Consider the following 19,017-nt stretch of genomic DNA (forward strand, 5'->3'; position numbering starts at 1 on the left):
TGACGAACGAAAGTTTTAACCACAAGGCTACCCCACCGCCCCACAAAGAAACAATTGTTCTCTAAAAACATATGACTTGTCTGTGAAAGATTCCATGCTACACAAACCCACACATGTGCACATCCGAGGGAACAAACCAACTTAGTAATGATTGTTTGTCTCTCAATGGGTCTAGGGAGAGTCATAATACCAAAACATCAATCAGCGCTGTGTGGTCATCATGTTTAATTCCCCTGTGATTAGGGAACAAATAATTTTTCTGGTGCACTCTGGCCTTGTGTACGAAATCAAGTACAAAATTCCTTCAAATCAATAACATTTGTAGCTGGAGTCACAAATGCCACAGATTAAGAAATCCATCAAAATGTGCACAGAATTATCAGTGTATATGAATCATACAATGTCGACTAAATCTATAAGCTAGCTATCGCTTGTGGAAGGAAGAAAAGTTATTAGACTACAGGGATTGTCCAATCCATGTTCATTATGTATATATTTATCTTAAAGTTTGGCTATAGTAGCACACAAGAATTACCATTGAGGTCCAACACTAAAAATAGAAAACTTATCTCTATTCAGTTTTCTACAGTGATCACGTGTTGCATAAAATTACTCTAAAGAAAACACTGAATTTCAAGATTAGATAACCCATCCTACTCAGCATTTGCCACCAGAAAACTATGCATGTGCAGGCTTTTAACAATGTGTACTACCCAAAGGAAGTTAAACAAACACAGATTCATTAATATCAGGGCTTGATTTCATGATTTGATACTTGCACTGGTGCAACCCAATATTACAAAGTGCAACCTAGTTATTAGTCTAACTTGCAAGTCAATTTTTGAGACTTCAGCTGGAAAACAGAATGATGAGGAACTGACTTAGAAGAGTGACTCTGATGACTGTATGAGCAGTGACTGAAGGACTTACTGTTCATGAAATTTTAGGTGAGGTGAGGTGAAATTGGGTTTAACGTCGTGCTTGAGAATATTTCTTTTAATCGAGTCCTGAATATTTCTGTCCTTGAAAGGTCATATCAACAAGAAACCCTATCACAATGGACATGATCATCTTGGTACACGCTATGTTACAATACCCAGTACCCAGTTTAGTCAGCTCTCACAAGCATGACATAGCATGATGTTTTCAAATGAAATGGACCGAGCATTTACATACTTGCTTCAACATGTTTAATATGGAAGCGTAGCAGAAAACGTTGAACTTGAAGCACTTAATCCTTCAATGTTAAAGATCTGAGGGGCAACTCCTGGAAAAGCTTCAAGGGTTGAACTAGAGATATTGTGCCAAGGGGTTTTTGCACACATCAGAATGACAGACATTCACATCACGTGACAGAATGAGACATGAAATGTTTTGGAGTTAGCAGCATGCTGCAAGATGGCTTCAAAAAAATATCCCAAACCTCAATGCACAAAGGCCTTACATACAATCTGCTCGTTTCTGTGTCTAAACTGAAGTTGCGGTTGCACTGTAACCATCAAATTTCTGATGATATATACACCTCTGAACACATAAACACTCACATAATACAGGGCCCCGTTCCTCAAAGCAATCGTAGCGCTAAGATGATCGTAACTCCCATACTTTAACATACGCTTACAACTATCGTAGCGCTACGATCGCTTTGAAGAACGGGGCCCAGGACTCTAACAGCCTGAAACATACAACTGCAACTGCAGGTTAAATCAAGGTCAAATAATACAATTCTGAAAAAATACCTGTTACTATGGTTACATGTGTTCACGCCCTCATGCAAACAACTCGTGAATGCCCTGTATCTTCATTTTCATATAATATCTGAAAAAATGGCGTTAATATGTATGCTTTTATGTGTTTCCACATGGTTGGCAAGGTTTTTATATTTTAAAATCTGTATCCAACCCAATGAACAGATTTCCATATCTTCATGTGTGTGGAGGTGTTTAATTTCAGATTGATCAGTCCAACAGCTTTTCAGGACAAACGATGCACGACAGGCGACAAAAGCTGGCCATTACATAAACATGGAGGATGGGGAAAGTCACAATACCATCCCCCAACAAGTCTCTAACAGTCATCAGTGTTGCCTGAGAACAAGTAGTGGGTACAACAAAAGAAACAGCGACGTCAGCTAGTCTAGTGGTGATGTGGCCTTAGATCTGACAGGCAGAGCCATGCTAAAAGCTTGTTGAATGGACCTACTTGCATACACTCGACATTTCAAGGGATATTACATGTTTGGCACACCATCTCCTACCTACCCCTCAAAATACCTCCTCAAACATTCACAATTCCATTCACAAACTGAGAACATAGGACATGCAGATGAGAAACCATATTTTTACAGGTCCACATGAGTGAGGTCCACATGCTTCAGAACTGCCATCTATCTAATGGTACAGTTTGTCGTCTGTAAGGAAATATCACCAGTTCTTCCAAACTGTCACTAGTTTCTGACAAGCAGACGCACATAAAGTTGCAACACTTACTAGTTTCTGACAAGCAGAAACATGTTATTGTTAAGTCAGGACCCTTAGTCGTTTCTGACAAGCCGACACATGTTAAATCACAACTCTTACTAGTTTCTGACAAGCAGATGTATGTTAAGTCGCAACTCTTACTAGTTTCTGACTAGCAGATGTATGTTAAGTCACAACCTGTACTAGTTTCTGACTAGCAGATGTATGTTAAGTCACAACCTGTACTTGTTTCTGTCTAGCAGACGCATGTTAAGTCACAACTCTTACTAGTTTCTGACAAGCCGACGCATGTTAAGTCAAACCCTTACTAGTTTCTGACAAGCGGACGCATGTTAAGTCAAACCCTTACTAGTTTCTGACAAGCCGACGCATGTTAAGTCAAACCCTTACTAGTTTCTGACTAGCAGATGCATGTTAAGTCACAACCCTTACTAGTTTCTGACAAGAGGACGCATGTTAAGTCACAACCCTTACTAGTTTCTGACTAGCAGACGCATGTTAAGTCACAACTCTTACTAGTTTCTGACTAGCAGATGCATGTTAAGTCACAACCCTTACTAGTTTCTGACAAGAGGACGCATGTTAAGTCACAACCCTTACTAGTTTCTGTCTAGCAGACGCATGTTAAGTCACAACTCTTACTAGTTTCTGACTAGCAGACGCATGTTAAGTCAAACCCTTACTAGTTTCTGACAAGAGGACGCATGTTAAGTCACAACTCTTACTAGTTTCTGACTAGCAGACGCATGTTAAGTCACAACCCTTACTAGTTTCTGACTAGCAGACGCATGTTAAGTCACAACCCTTACTAGTTTCTGACTAGCAGACGCATGTTAAGTCACAACCCTTACTAGTTTCTGACTAGCAGACGCATGTTAAGTCACAACCCTTACTAGTTTCTGACAAGCGGACGCATGTTAAGTCAAACCCTTACTAGTTTCTGACAAGCAGACGCATGTTAAGTCACAACCCTTACTAGTTTCTGACTAGCAGACGCATGTTAAGTCACAACCCTTACTAGTTTCTGACTAGCAGACGCATGTTAAGTCACAACCCTTACTAGTTTCTGACAAGCGGACGCATGTTAAGTCACAACCCTTACTAGTTTCTGACTAGCAGACGCATGTTAAGTCACAACCCTTACTAGTTTCTGACAAACCCTAGTTTCTGGACAAGAGGGCGCGATGTTAAGTCACAACCCTTACTAGTTTCTGACAAGCGGACGCATGTTAAGTCAAACCCTTACTAGTTTCTGACAAGAGGACGCATGTTAAGTCAAACCCTTACTAGTTTCTGACAAGCGGACGCATGTTAAGTCACAACCTGTACTAGTTTCTGACTAGCAGACGCATGTTAAGTCACAACCCTTACTAGTTTCTGACAAGCAGACGCATGTTAAGTCACAACCCTTACTAGTTTCTGACAAGCAGACGCATGTTAAGTCACAACCCTTTACTAGTTTCTGACAAGCAGACGCATGTTAAGTCACAACCCTTACTAGTTTCTGACAAGCAGGACGCATGTTAAGTCACAACCCTTACTAGTTTCTGACAAGCAGGACGCATGTTAAGTCACAACCCTTACTAGTTTCTGACAAGCAGGACGATGTTAAGTCACAACCCTTACTAGTTTCTGACAAGCCGACGATGTTAAGTCAAACCCTTACTAGTTTCTGACAAGCGGACGCATGTTAAGTCACAACCCTTACTAGTTTCTGACAAGCAGGACGCATGTTAAGTCACAACCCTTACTAGTTTCTGACAAGCAGACGTCATGTTAAGTCACAACCCTTACTAGTTTCTGACAAGCAGGACGATGTTAAGTCACAACTCTTACTAGTTTCTGACTAGCAGACGCATGTTAAGTCACAACCCTTACTAGTTTCTGACTAGCAGACGCATGTTAAGTCACAACCCTTACTAGTTTCTGACTAGCAGACGCATGTTAAGTCACAACCCTTACTAGTTTCTGACAAGCAGACGATGTTAAGTCAAACCCTTACTAGTTTCTGACAAGCAGGACGCATGTTAAGTCACAACCCTTACTAGTTTCTGACTAGCAGACGCATGTTAAGTCACAACTCTTACTAGTTTCTGACAAGCCGACGCATGTTAAGTCACAACCCTTACTAGTTTCTGACAAGCAGACGCATGTTAAGTCACAACCCTTACTAGTTTCTGACAAGCCGACGCATGTTAAGTCACAACCCTTACTAGTTTCTGACAAGCGGACGATGTTAAGTCACAACCCTTACTAGTTTCTGACAAGCAGACGCATGTTAAGTCACAACCCTTACTAGTTTCTGACAAGCCGACGCATGTTAAGTCAAACCCTTACTAGTTTCTGACAAGCAGACGCATGTTAAGTCACAACCCTTACTAGTTTCTGACTAGCAGACGCATGTTAAGTCACAACCCTTACTAGTTTCTGACAAGCAGACGCATGTTAAGTCAAACCCTTACTAGTTTCTGACAAGCGGACGCATGTTAAGTCAAACCCTTACTAGTTTCTGACAAGAGGACGCATGTTAAGTCACAAGCCTTACTAGTTTCTGACTAGCAGACGCATGTTAAGTCACAACCCTTACTAGTTTCTGACAAGCGGACGCATGTTAAGTCAAACCCTTACTAGTTTCTGACAAGCCGACGCATGTTAAGTCAAACCCTTACTAGTTTCTGACAAGCGGACGCATGTTAAGTCACAACCCTTACTAGTTTCTGACTAGCAGACGCATGTTAAGTCAAACCCTTACTAGTTTCTGACAAGCCGACGCATGTTAAGTCAAACCCTTACTAGTTTCTGACAAGCGGACGCATGTTAAGTCAAACCCTTACTAGTTTCTGACAAGCGGACGCATGTTAAGTCAAACCCTTACTAGTTTCTGACAAGCGGACGCATGTTAAGTCAAACCCTTACTAGTTTCTGACTAGCAGATGCATGTTAAGTCACAACCCTTACTAGTTTCTGACAAGCGGACTCATGTTAAGTCACAACCCTTACTAGTTTCTGACTAGCAGATGCATTTTAAGTCACAACCCTTACTAGTTTCTGACTAGCAGACGCATGTTAAGTCACAACTCTTACTAGTTTCGGACTAGCAGACGCATGTTAAGTCGCAACTCTTACTAGTTTCTGACTAGCAGACGCATGTTAAGTCGATACCAGCTGCAGGGAGATGTTCTTAACTAAAGCAATGTAAACACAAGTAAGCAAAACAATCACCTATAAAATACATTCTCTTGCAACCACAATTCCGATTTCCATCCATATCAATTATCAGCAGTGGCATCACCACGTGATGACTAAAACCAGCATGTACAATCAAAGGACATCATCAATCTTCAAAAAATGATTCAAACAGCAACTTCTATTCCAGGCATAAGTAACATGTCTTTCTTCAATCAGTATGACCTGAGCCAGTCATGTAATTTGTACTTGCGACTGTCTACATGTCACAATTAGCAGCACTCAACCAGCTGTTAGAAAGATAGATCCCCCACAGAAAGTCCTCTTCAGTGCAGTGTTCAAGATGAGCTTCTTGGGGACTTCATTGATTTTTACGACCTTCTGCTGAATTTTGCGGTGGATAACAAAACAGCTGACGTACAAGATTAGAAATTAAAAGCCCTAATGTGTGTTGTCTGCGACTTCACTCCCACACACAGATTTCATCAAAGGTTCTGCTAAACATGAGGACGATACTGTATCCTGCCACACATATCATATGTTTGGGGTTAGACTTTTCTAGCTTGGTAGGTAAAACAAGAGAATAAAGTTAATTTTTACATGCCACAAAGTTGCTTTGATTGGTTGGTTTGAAAGGAAAACATAAATGATAATTCTGTTTAATATGTTTCTGCTTGACTACAGAGCTGTTCCGCAGACAGATTCAATGTCCTGCTGTTGTCCACCACCTACACTATTCCCCTAATTACTTCCTCCACCTTTCAATTAGGTCTGTTTGCCCAACATGCAATTTGGATGTTGATCCCAGAAGGAATCCTTTGGCGACAAGGTCAAGCTGTTGACCAGTTTCAGAATGAATTCAGTGAGTCTACTGATATGTGCTTGAGTTCCCTTCAGAGACAAAAGAGGAGGTCACCTTCATTAGAACATCATTACAGACGACACAGAGATATCGGCTCCGCCATACCAACCTTTGAAATATAATGTCAGCAAACAGGCATAGGACCAGGAGGCAGATAGAGAGAGAGGTATTTATGTGGGCTTTCACAGAGGCCAATATTTATACAGCAAATGTCAGTGAATATCACCAAACCATAAATTACCAAATAAAAATAAATTTTCATAGTAATATTGTATGCTTTAGCATTGCTGAGGTGACATGAATTTCACTAATTACACAAACAAAAAAATGAACACAAGCTTACACAGTAGTTTTCTATTGTCACATTTAATGTAATATTACATGAAAAATTCACATTTAAACAAAACTTACAATGGGCTTGTGGGCATGTTTAGTATCTTTGAAACATAAATGTAAGATTTCTTCTTCTATTTTTAATGGACTATTAACCTATTAAAGGAAGAAGACCTGAGAATCTCCTCATTTTCTGAAACTGAAAAAATCTAGGCTTGTGAAACCACTGTTGGCTCCACAGGCCAATTTGCACATTTTGATTTCAGTTAGTGTATGAGGTCAACATGACCCGACAGTGTTTGTTTATTTGTTTGTTGCTTAACACTGTACCCTCAATATTCCGGCTCTATGGTGGCAGTCTGTAAATAATCAAGTCTGGACCAGACAGTCCAGTGATTAACAGCATGAGCATCGATCTACACAAATGGGATACGATGACATGTGTCAACTAAGTCAGCAAGCCTGACCACCCGATCCTGTTAGGCGCCTCTTACTGCAAGCATATGTTGCTGAAGACCAATTCTAACCTGGATCTATATGGGTGATTAGACAGTGAAAATCAGACACTCTTTTTATCCTAGTAGTTATGTACAAGTCTAGACATCAAAGTCTACAACATAAACACACACTGCACTGGGATCATGCATCCAAACACCACATCTCCCGTTATCACAGTCACATAATGCTTTCTCACTTTGTTAAAGCTGCATAATCATTATCTTCAAGTGCTGCACCACAGGAATATTCATGAACACTTCAGCTATATCATTTTATGGAAACAGGACAAGCCTACTCATTGATGTCATCAGTATTTATGTGGTAAAACATACTAGCTTACAGCAAAATGATGCACAGAGTTACATAATTAAATTACATTCACAATTTATCACCTGACTTAAGGCTAACCATTCATGCTGCTATGAGAGGAAAACAGGCAATGAAATGAACACAAGCTTCAGGCAAGACATGCACGATACAACCACGACGTGTCCTGTCTATATGATAATTTATTAACATAGCTTTCAGCCATCATCATCCCTAAGTTTATAAGGATGACATAACATCCTTGTTAATCAAGAACCAGCATTGTCAGCTGCTCTCTACATTTGGGACCGCCTCCGCGGTGTAGTGGTTAGAGCGTCCGCCCAGAGAGTGGAAGGTCGCGGGTTCGATCCCCGACCGTGTCATACCAAAAGACGTTAAAATATGGTACTTGCTGGTCCCTGCCTGGCACTCGGCATTAAAGGGTACAACCAGGACTGGTCGGCTCGGAGTCAGTATAATGTGTCTGAGTGGGGTGTTCATGCTTCACTGCGGCATGGTATCTCAGTGGGCTAGCACTATGAAACCAGTCTGGGCTAGTACAAGCAGCCGCACATACACATACACACGCATGCACATCGTCATATGAGCGAAATATTCTCAAGCACAACATTAAACCCAATTTCACCTCACCTCTACATTTGGTTTCATACAAAGTCAAGTCATATAAGTAATTCAAACATGAATTAGGAAAATATTCATTTCTGATTAGTCAATCAGAAGTTTCAAGTGACAATAACCACCTGTTGTTGAAACAGATGATTTGACAGAGGCATTACCATGGGGGTTAATACTTAATGAAAAGTCCTTCATTCTAATTCATAGTAGGTAATTGTTTGGATACACTGATATATTAAAGGTTATGAAATTCACTTTCTGTTACAACAGTTTATTTAAGTATTTGTGGCTTTAGATTTTAGCAAGAAAAACAGTAGTTATCACCTGCGAGTGTATTTGAAGTCTTGTGAACAACAATGACCTTGAAAACATTTCAAAATTGAATTCTGCACAGTTAAATCTACTTGTAACAAATCTCATACTCATAGCACATAGACCACTTTCTCCAACAATGACAGCAGCAGGAAAACTAAACAAAATTACATTTCCGAAATGCAGGGTAGACAACTACAGGGTAGACAACTATAGGCTAATATAAACATTTTAGGCACAGGCTAAAATATGTCTTTTTCTATCACAAATTTGCTGCAATATTTCACATGAAGTACTCTACTACACCTGCACTTATTCCTTACATCAAAATACACACATGTGACATGTGTTTCAAACAATTACTGTAATCATAATAATCAATACACATTTACCATTTGTCAAGTAATGTCCACAAATAATTTCAAATAACATAAAATCTGTTAACCTGTAACCATAATCTGTACAAAATCACAAACATCTGGTAACCTGAACCATTACAACATTTGAAATAGCAACAAAAGCTGAAACTGGGACTGGACATTTATAAAAAAAATTATATTCAGCAATATTCAGTAGTTTGCCATTGTACTTGCAGTCTCTAAAAATACAACTCCAGATCAGACAAACCTGGGATTGATATCATGAACAACACCCAGCCAATCAGGTCATGACGACACACACCCCAATAAACTCGAAAGTGAGTGAGTGAGTGAGTATGGTTTTACGCCGCCTTCAGCAATATTCCAGCAATATCACGGCAGAGGACACCAGAAATGGGCTTCACGCATAGTACCCATGTGGGGAATCAAACCCGGGTTTTCAGCGTAACAAGTGAACGCTTTAACCACTCGGCTACCCCTCCGCCCCACACCCATCAAGATAAACTGATCTAATTAGTTGCCTTTAACAAGAAGCATAGGTTACCAGGGACTATTCCAAGAACCCCCAGGGAGGAAAAGGTGTGATGGAATGAATCAATAGCAAACGTACTATTCTGATGGAACCGGCAGCATATAATGGCCTCTCTATTACACAACAGCCCTAATTGACAGTAATTGTCCCATCTCCTCGGACCAGCAGATGTCTTATTGATTGCATCAAGTCATAAGCTGAACACTGCTAAGGCTTTGTCGTTGTATTTTCATTTGAAGCATCTGAACACAGACACAAAAAGAAGAAAGAACTTGTTTATTTCCTCTCTAACAATCTTCATTTTGACTTGATCAAACTTTGATGATAATCCCTGATAATCAGCAGGACAGTACACTGTCAGGTTGAACTGAAATAATGAACATGTCACTGATGTCAGGTTGAACTGAAAACTCACTGATCTGGTTCGATTAGTCAGTAAGATGAGTGAGTGAGTTTAATCTTATGCTGCTTTCACTGTTTCAGCAATATCATGGCAGAGGGGGAGATGAGAAATGGGGTTTACACAGCCAATTGTGTTTCCACAAGACTACATGCAGTAATCAAGAGTATAAGTATTATAATTGTGAGTAATGAAGCAGTAATATACTGGGAAGAGTCAGAATGTAATGATGAAACCACAATGCTAGTCTGTCTCACAGTCCCTGAACCATATTATTTTCCCTTCCACCTAACCCTTACTGTTACACAAATGTTGGGAGAAAGTCTAGATTTTGCTTGATATAATTCAGGTGAATGTGTGAATATCATGGCCAAATCAAAGAGGACAGAATTCTGGATAACCAGCTTAACATATCTGAAAAGAATTTCAATGAATGCAAATAACATGCCCTGAATACATAAACAAAGTCAGTCCCCAAGACCCGACAGAACCAAATACATTAAAATTTATTAAAAACGTTTTAGCATGTCTAGGCTGCCTCCAACCTAGAAATTATGCATTGTTCTCTGCTCCATTTGGATTTTACCTCATATATTGCAGATATTAATTTATGATTTATTGATTAACTTTATTTCCTGGACTGACGGTGCGAAATGTTAGTCTGACAAACACTGACAATGGAGTTGATAACTTACACTGAGCATTTCAACTAATCCCACTGAAGTAAATCTAATTTACTGACATTTCAATTCTGACGTTGAAAGTAAAAAGCTGTTCAGTATAACACAGAGAGAATGGATTTACACTACTCTTAGGAACATTTCAGTATCATCACAGTGGGTGACACAAGACATGTGGGGAATCGAACCGGGGCATTCAATCTGCAAGCGAATGCTATGACTACTATCCACATACAGTCAGACTCAGAGAAACCTACAAACAAATCCAAGTTCTGGATGTCATTGCATGATTTTCTCTTTCCTTATCACCTAGATTCAAAACAGGAAACACAATGACATCCTTGAATTCTTGGAAGTCAAGAGCAGTGTGCTATATGTGACGATATAAACTTGTTCCCACTCAGTGTCACAGCTATAATGGCCACCAACCACTTTTTGACATTTTGCCCTTGTTACTTTTTAAATATTCTGCATATAGATTTGACTGTATCAATGATTTTGTTTTAGGTGAAACAATGAACTAATGTGCTTACTCTACCCACACAGTGTTCACGAATGGTGTTTCAAAGTAACAGGACATTGGGTCCTGTAAGTTTCAGATGTCTGTCTGACCCATTGAAAATTCAAAGGACCCATAGAATACAATTAAACACACATTTCAGATTTAACATTTCTCTTAATTGGCATTGAAATTATTTATTAACAGCAAATAAGTGCCACATGTCACATATAGCCACTTCAGTCAAAGTCATTATGAAACATACAGTCAGACACTGGGGCTGGTGGGTTGTAGACTTCTATCGGACATTTGGCGAATCTGCCGGATTTGTTAGAGGGTCAGACGCTATTCGTGAACACTGCCCACAGCAAAAGTTGAGTCATGGTCTGTTATAATACAACAAAATGGAATAGAAATTGTGGTAATAAGACAAGCAAGTGTAGAATATGAAGGTATTGTCTAAACAACATGTGATCATGCACACCTCTTCAGTTACCATAGTTATACAAATCATATTTTGCATTATCTCTGGTATCACATTCTATTATTGCTTTTATTCAAATTAATAGTGAGTGAGTTTGGTTTTACACCACTTTTAGCAATATTCCAGCAACATCAGGACGGGGAACACCAGAAATGGGTTTCACACATTGTACCCATGTGGAGAATCGAACCCGGTCCTTCGGTATGAAAAAAATGTTATGACCACTTCACTTGGCGACCCCACCGCCCATTCAAATTACTAAGAAATGTTTTAGCAATTTGTCATCTGTCAGCACATGTAAACCGATATTCCATCTACTCATGCTTATACATAACACTAAGTAGTATGGATTTCTATGTATATTCAGGTTATGCATTGCTGAAGTAATTTTTTCTTGTCGAAATCACATACCAGTTTGAATTGGCCAACGATATGTGCATTATCATGTTGTTGGTTTTTGTTCACTCATGTAAACCCATCTGTCTTTTCCCAACTTAAACAAGGAGCTGATTTGATTGTTTTTCTGCATTTTCTAACTGGAGGTAATTTTTTATATTACTTTTAGATAAATATTATTCTCTTCAAATAAAAAGAACAACAGTAAGTTGTGAATTATGTGCACGCTACAATAAGGGGTGGTGATATTTATTGGTCCTTAACCATTACAGGTATTCATTAGTGGTGTGAAGAGTCATCGATACGCATCGATGCATCGATCCATGGGCCGCCGATGCAGTGAATCGATACAAAGTTTTACAGTGTGGTATATCCCGATACGATACTTCAAATGAGCCACGATACATCGATGTTAACTTTGAATATTGCCAAATCGCGATATCCGTCAAAAAAGACTTACTTTTGTTTGATGATTAAAATATATGCATACTTATTTTCCCTTCATAAGTTTCTCGGAAATTCTTGCGTCAGGAACTATGTCAAACATAGCGCTCGCATTTTATTAGCATTAACAAAGTCCGTGTATAAACTTAATTATCTCATTTCCGAATGAACATTGAAACACACTGGCTGAAATTGACGAAATACTGTAAAATAGTTTTGCTTTTATCTTAAGGTGTTTCATAGTTGATGTTAGAATTAAATATTTTAGTATGGTGATACGTATCGTATCGCCACTCTTGTATTGGGATTCGTATAGTGTTGCAGCTTAAGTGCATGATACTTTGGCAATATATCGTCGTCACTAAAACGTTTAGTATCGTGATGTATCGTATCACAGGTTGTATGCCAATACCAGCACTAGTAATCATAGGTAACTGATTGCCAGCCAGTAGCAGCCAACCTGAAATATTCATTATGAATACAGTCAAACTTGTATCTGTCAAATCCCTGGAAAAGTCATTGTCTGTCAAACTGTTTCTTTGATCCAGAGAAGTTTGTGATAACAAGGTTCAAATGTGATTCACTGAGATGAAAATATACGTCCTCAGAACATGTACAATATTTCCCTGATCTCATCTTAACAGCTACTGTCTGGCAATACATCACTGAATATTATTGATAACATTCTAGGATTTTACTGAGGTAAACAAGACAAGACTATCACAAATCTTCAGCTTTAACAATTCATGCATAATATACATTTTATAAAGTCATTTAATTTCTTTCAAACCAAAAGAATCATGTGGTTACCCATCTCAGACAAAAATATTTGACATTTATCAGATACAGGGTTTTTTTCAAAGGCAAGAAATCACAATCAGCTGAGCATTGTGTAAGTTACAGTCAGCATAGCATGAAGGCTATTTCAGTGCATTTGGACTAAATATACACCTTCAATATAACCTGGGGAAGGGGATAATAGAACAAAATCAGGGACCAACATGGAACTGCCCCTGTCAAGTGGCAATGCACTGTCGTTATGCCTTCATAATAGTGTATGAATGCTATTCCTGGAGATCGAATATCTCAGTACTGTGACAGGTGACATTGACTTCAGATATGGACATCAGTATGCTTATTAAATTAGTAGGTAATGCTATCCGTTTGCGAGAAATAACTGGAAACACCAACTATGCACATATCACTACATTCTGGACGACATATGACAGAAAACAAGAGAATGGTACATGTCCCCAAACGCCCCCTCATTGAAACCAGATTGATCACAAACGATGCCGATTCGGCTCGCTTTTACAGCTGTACCCACCGTAAAATGTATTCCTTCTACACTTCCGACTGCATAGCACTGTTGTCCGGAGTTGCAGGCCCCCGTGAGGACCTGGTGCCGGTTCATTCTTTACCGATCCTTCCACAAATATGAAATTCGTTTTGACATATTCATCATAAACATGACGAGATCACTAATGTCTCGTCCGTCGCCATTTTGACACAACTTGTTCTACCTTCCTTCCAACTGTTTCCACGATTTATTCATCTGTGCGCCGGCATGAGAAGAAAATCATTTTCATCTCATTTTATCATCAGATATTTCCTCAATAAAATGCACTGACATATGTAACTGTTTGTGAATATATCTATTTATTGTGTATATCTTATTTAGTTGGATGAATGGTCATAAAAATGTGACATGAACGCAAAGCTAATTAAAGATGCAACATCAACATCTGTGTAGACTCCACTGTATAACCGTTTGGAATATAAGATATGGAATGTATTGGAATTTGACCTTTTCTGTCTCATGTCTTGCACAATACGATTGTACAATACGCCCAAACGGGTTTCGAGTTTTTTCCACAGTGGAAAGTAGATGAAATCAATATTTATATCTTTTGGGAAATAGCTCGCTCTCATTTAGCATCAATCTAACTGCGACTGTACTTGAACGCAAGAGTGCTCAATGACGATACCAGCTATTATATTTGTGTAGGTTGCATGAAACTATACAAGTAACAATACTGTTTCCCGGAGGGTTTGAATTATTTGCAGAACTTGATATGACCTAAATATTGCCGGCATTCACTCACTCATCCGCAGACATTTAAACTAAAAAGGGTGACTCCAAATTCTAGAGCTGTGTGTGTTCAAGGATGAGTATCACTGCGTAATATAAACTTCAAATGATTATATAGGAGTTTTGGAGATATGTATGTGGTTTGCTGATTGTGATTAATTATAAGATTCGTCTTTACATTGACAACAGTACTGTAGCCGAACAAACACAAAGAATAAGGACAGATAAAACCTCACCATCTCGGTACAGTGTACGAAATAGCCACTGGTCCGCTAGCCCGTGGCTAGTACAAATCCAGTCGGGCAAGTAAATCTCCACAGTCACTGGTCCAACTGGCTAGTGAACTTTTATGGGGTAATTTTGTAAATATATCGCTCTCTCCGACTTGTTAAGTTATTATACACTGTTAAATCATGCAAGGTTATGGCCTGATAAAGTGTTCATCATATTAGCAGCTTAATGATGAAACCCGGGTCATGCCGACAATATGTTATCCTCATCTTTGTTTGTACCCCTTTGTTTAGTTTCTCCATTCGGGCTAGTGAATTATTTTATGGGCTAGTAACTTTCAGGCATAGCTAGCCCGACTGGTAAACAAAATTTGGAAACTATTTCGCACAATCTCGGCATATACTAAACAGCCACTGTAGCCAGCTGGGTGCCGTTGTCTTTGCTAAGGTGACCGGAACTCCCGTATCTTAACATAGATTTAGGTAGTCTTAGCGCTAAGATCCCTTTAGTCGTCTCGGGAACTTCAACATACCTACGTCAAAAGCAGTAGAGACGAATCATGAATGGACCAATGACGTTTTTCATTTTTGTACGCAACACTCAGTAATATTCAGCACTCTGGATGGCCCGCTGCCATCTTCTGAAACCCGTTAGTCGACTGCCCTCTACAGATATTACGACGTCAGAAGTGGGCGAGTGAGTGAGTCGGTATTAACGTCGCTTTTAGCAATATTCTAACAGTACCACGGCGGGGACACCAGAAATGGTCTTCACATATTGCACTCACGTGGAGAATTGAACCCGGATCTTAGGTGTCCCCAGCCGTGATATAGCTGGTATATTTTCAAAAAGCGGCGTAAAACTATACTTACTGACGTACTCAATGCATAGTTATTCTTCATGTAAAATCCCGATGGCCGAGATGAATCAGGTGTCATATTGCTTTTTCACATAAAAGATTCTATTTGTTGATTGCATCAGCGTCATATGTAAAATACCATACTCTCAGAAGGTGGCTGAATGGGCATGCTTCATCTTCTCATTAAGTGGAATAATGTCATAATCGATATCTAATATTATGACATATATTTGATTATCTGACATTATGATTTTTATATGATTATCTGACACCATGACACATATTTGAAAGTGGGGAATGAATCTGTGAGCTATATCGTCGCTCACAGACAGATGATAGATGTGGTACTATGGCTTTGAAAAAGATGGAGTACGGCATGCCTTTCTGTCGCTGCTTTAATATGACAACAGTGCATTACTGACACCCAATCAATCAAAGTTGTTGGTGTGGGCTGTTGTTTTGGGGGTTTTTTTAAAAAAGAAAAAAACTCCCTTACCGTGGTACATGGAGACATGCACTTGCATTTTCACCCAAATACCAGGCTGTAGACACTTGCAGTAAAAGGTTATATGATTATTCAGTGATAGTATGGCAGTAAATTGTATTACCTGAAAGTAGACATAAAATATTGCTGAATTTGTACGTTTTCAAAAGTGCAATCTGTCAATTTGATAGTTGCCTTAGTAGTACATTTATTGACATTTTCTAACTTTGGAGAAGTATTAGAGCCATGACTCGAAGACCGTAGGATTGACCAATGTTTGAAACCAACCCCCATTTTTGCCATGACGCTCAGACGCTATTTTTTCAAACAACTATTGGCCTCTATAACTATTTAAAATATTTTATTATTCAATGTTTATAGCGCTGTCAAATTTGGACAACAACATAATATCTGTATCCTAAGTTAGCCACCACTGAACATGTCGGATATGGTGGTTTTCGTTAGAGTGTATTCGATTGTCACATATCTGTAATTATAACGTATATTCAACAATATATATATGCCTTGGAAGTTACTCGTACTTAACATTTTGTTTTCATAGAAACGACCAGGTGGATTTTATTTGTTCAAAACAAGTGAACCAAGGTCTCGTTTCGTTCATGCATTAATGGGTTTCTTTACCAAACTGATGAAAACAGAACGTAACGACATACCTAGAATAACATACCTAGATGTAACATTCCGGAATAATAACTTTTTGCTTGGAATAAAGAATAATTAGGGTATAGTTCAAGTGGAATTACTACAATGTATTTTTCGCATTAGGCTACGATTAACATTTCACTCGGAAATAAATATCAAAGAACAGGTAAGAAAAGATGAATTGTCTATTGCAGCACGATGTCATAAACTTCAAAGTTACAACTCTTGCCAGTCACTGATATTGATGTGTTTGAATTGGGTAAGACTACCACAGATGAAGTGTCATTGACATCACTGAATGGATTAGGCATAGAAAATTAAATTAAATGACAAGTCCAGTTACAGTTGGCCGTTATCAGTTCTGAGGTAAGTAGTTTCATATAAATCCGGAGAACCAAATGACAGAATATGTTCATAATACATCTCTGTTTTGGGTATTTTATCGTTCATATAGTGTATATTTAATTAATGTGTACCCTCAACTAAAATTTGTCATTCTCAATTGATTTAGAGATGAAGACAGACACTTTCAAACGAGAACTTGCTGTATAACTTAAGGGAGATAACTCTATTATTATAAGTGAGAAATGTGGACAGTCATTTTGAACTTTCGTCATTGGATCGATCACGAATGAGTTCGAGTCCTACTGACAAAAGATTTTTTTCAGCTTTCAGAAAATGAGATATTTGTTTCACTCTCCAAGTTGAGAAACAGAACAAACAAGATTGGTGGTGCAAACATATTTTACTTTCTGTCTTTAAAATCACTTGGAAGGATTCAATATATGGCATGCATCATGCAAACAAACTTGGATTGCTTTTGAAAGAAACCATTCTACTTTTGCTCAGTGCAGGACAAAGGCTTAACATGGTGATGACAAAATATAACTGACCATGGACACTACAATTACCCCATTCCAACGTTTTCATTCCTATATTTCTTAAGAAATTGATTATGTAAATAGTCCTAATATTTATTTGTTTTGCCTTGATGTACCATACTTTAGCAGGTAACAAATGCGAAAAGGATCAATTTAGGTAGTGAACCAATAGATAACTTGAAATCTTCATATATCAGGGTGTAGATGGGAAATAAAGAGCAAAAAACAAAATAAAGTTACCCTTGTTCAACACAGCTACATACACAAAAGACAAAATACTAGAATAACCTTAAAGAATTAGCTTTCATGAAGAGCTATTTCTCAGTTGTAATTCCAACACTGATGCTTAAATCCTGCACATTAACATACAATAAACTCTGGTATCACACCACCAGCAACACAATATAAATAAAACAGTCATATGTTTATGCCTGTAAATAAATACACATGAATTTATATAGAATTCCATGATGTGTGACAAGTACATGTTGGGAAATATGTCACATTGAAGGCAAAAATACAGAAATAACCTGTGAGATCACACCAAAATAATTAACCTAATTATGGCTGTTCTGAATTCTAAACATTATTACGGTACAATATGTACTGTGGTTCAAATTTGTGTTTCAATTTTTTTCTCAAGGAATTCAAACTCAAATCAACAATGAAAACTTAATTATAAAAAATGTCGACCAGAAATTACCATGATTCCTCGTCACAAACATCTGGAAACATAATATACAGTAATTTTTCAACAACTGCATCATTTTATCTACTCTACTGAGATCATAGGCAGGTATTATTTGATATGGTGAAAGACAATAACATACAAAAGACACGGAAAGAATATCAGTGAAACAGGATATTCATGTTACTATGGTTAAATATGTTTCACAAGCACTTAACAACACGACATATTGGTGAAGGCTACAGGTATTATGTGTAGACTTCTCGTTGGTATAAATTAGTGTTGGGAATTGGATAAAATCTCATAATTGATGATTGGTTCATTACAACCGATCAATCATCGAAAATAATTGGTCAGCATCATTTATCAAATTTTTCTGGTTATGTTTGTTACTGCACAAAAAACAAAGAATACACATGTAGTTCTTATGAGTCTTTTTGCAAATTCCACAAAATGCATGTGCAAATTTAACATCTTTAAAGGCTGACTAGTATGTTTAAGAACATAAATTTCCTGGAGTCTTTAAGATAAATTCAATCCTGACTTGGATCGAGCTTGTAATGTTTATGAAATGTAACAGACAAAACCAACCTTGTGAAAAATATTGTTAATGCAACCAAGTGTTCCAGACTTGTTTGTGTTCGATTATGAGAAAACATGATCGATTGCTTGGTCGTTTAGTCATTGCGAC

General features: G+C 38.2%; 1 protein-coding gene across 1 annotated transcript in view; it reads right to left on the reverse strand.

The window, feature by feature from the left end:
* LOC124282423 (dmX-like protein 2) overlaps positions 1-13,949 on the reverse strand; it is a 119,607-nt gene extending 105,658 nt beyond the window's left edge. The window contains 1 exon segment of the mRNA XM_046718414.1: positions 13,756-13,949. Within this exon segment, the coding sequence (XP_046574370.1) occupies positions 13,756-13,842 (87 nt within the window). The 5' untranslated portion in view covers positions 13,843-13,949.
* Positions 13,950-19,017: the final 5,068 nt, after the last annotated feature.

This window comes from Haliotis rubra, unplaced genomic scaffold (genome assembly GCF_003918875.1).
Source record: "Haliotis rubra isolate DU_JTF1 unplaced genomic scaffold, ASM391887v1 Scf3, whole genome shotgun sequence".
NCBI classification, from domain to species: domain Eukaryota; kingdom Metazoa; phylum Mollusca; class Gastropoda; order Lepetellida; family Haliotidae; genus Haliotis; species Haliotis rubra.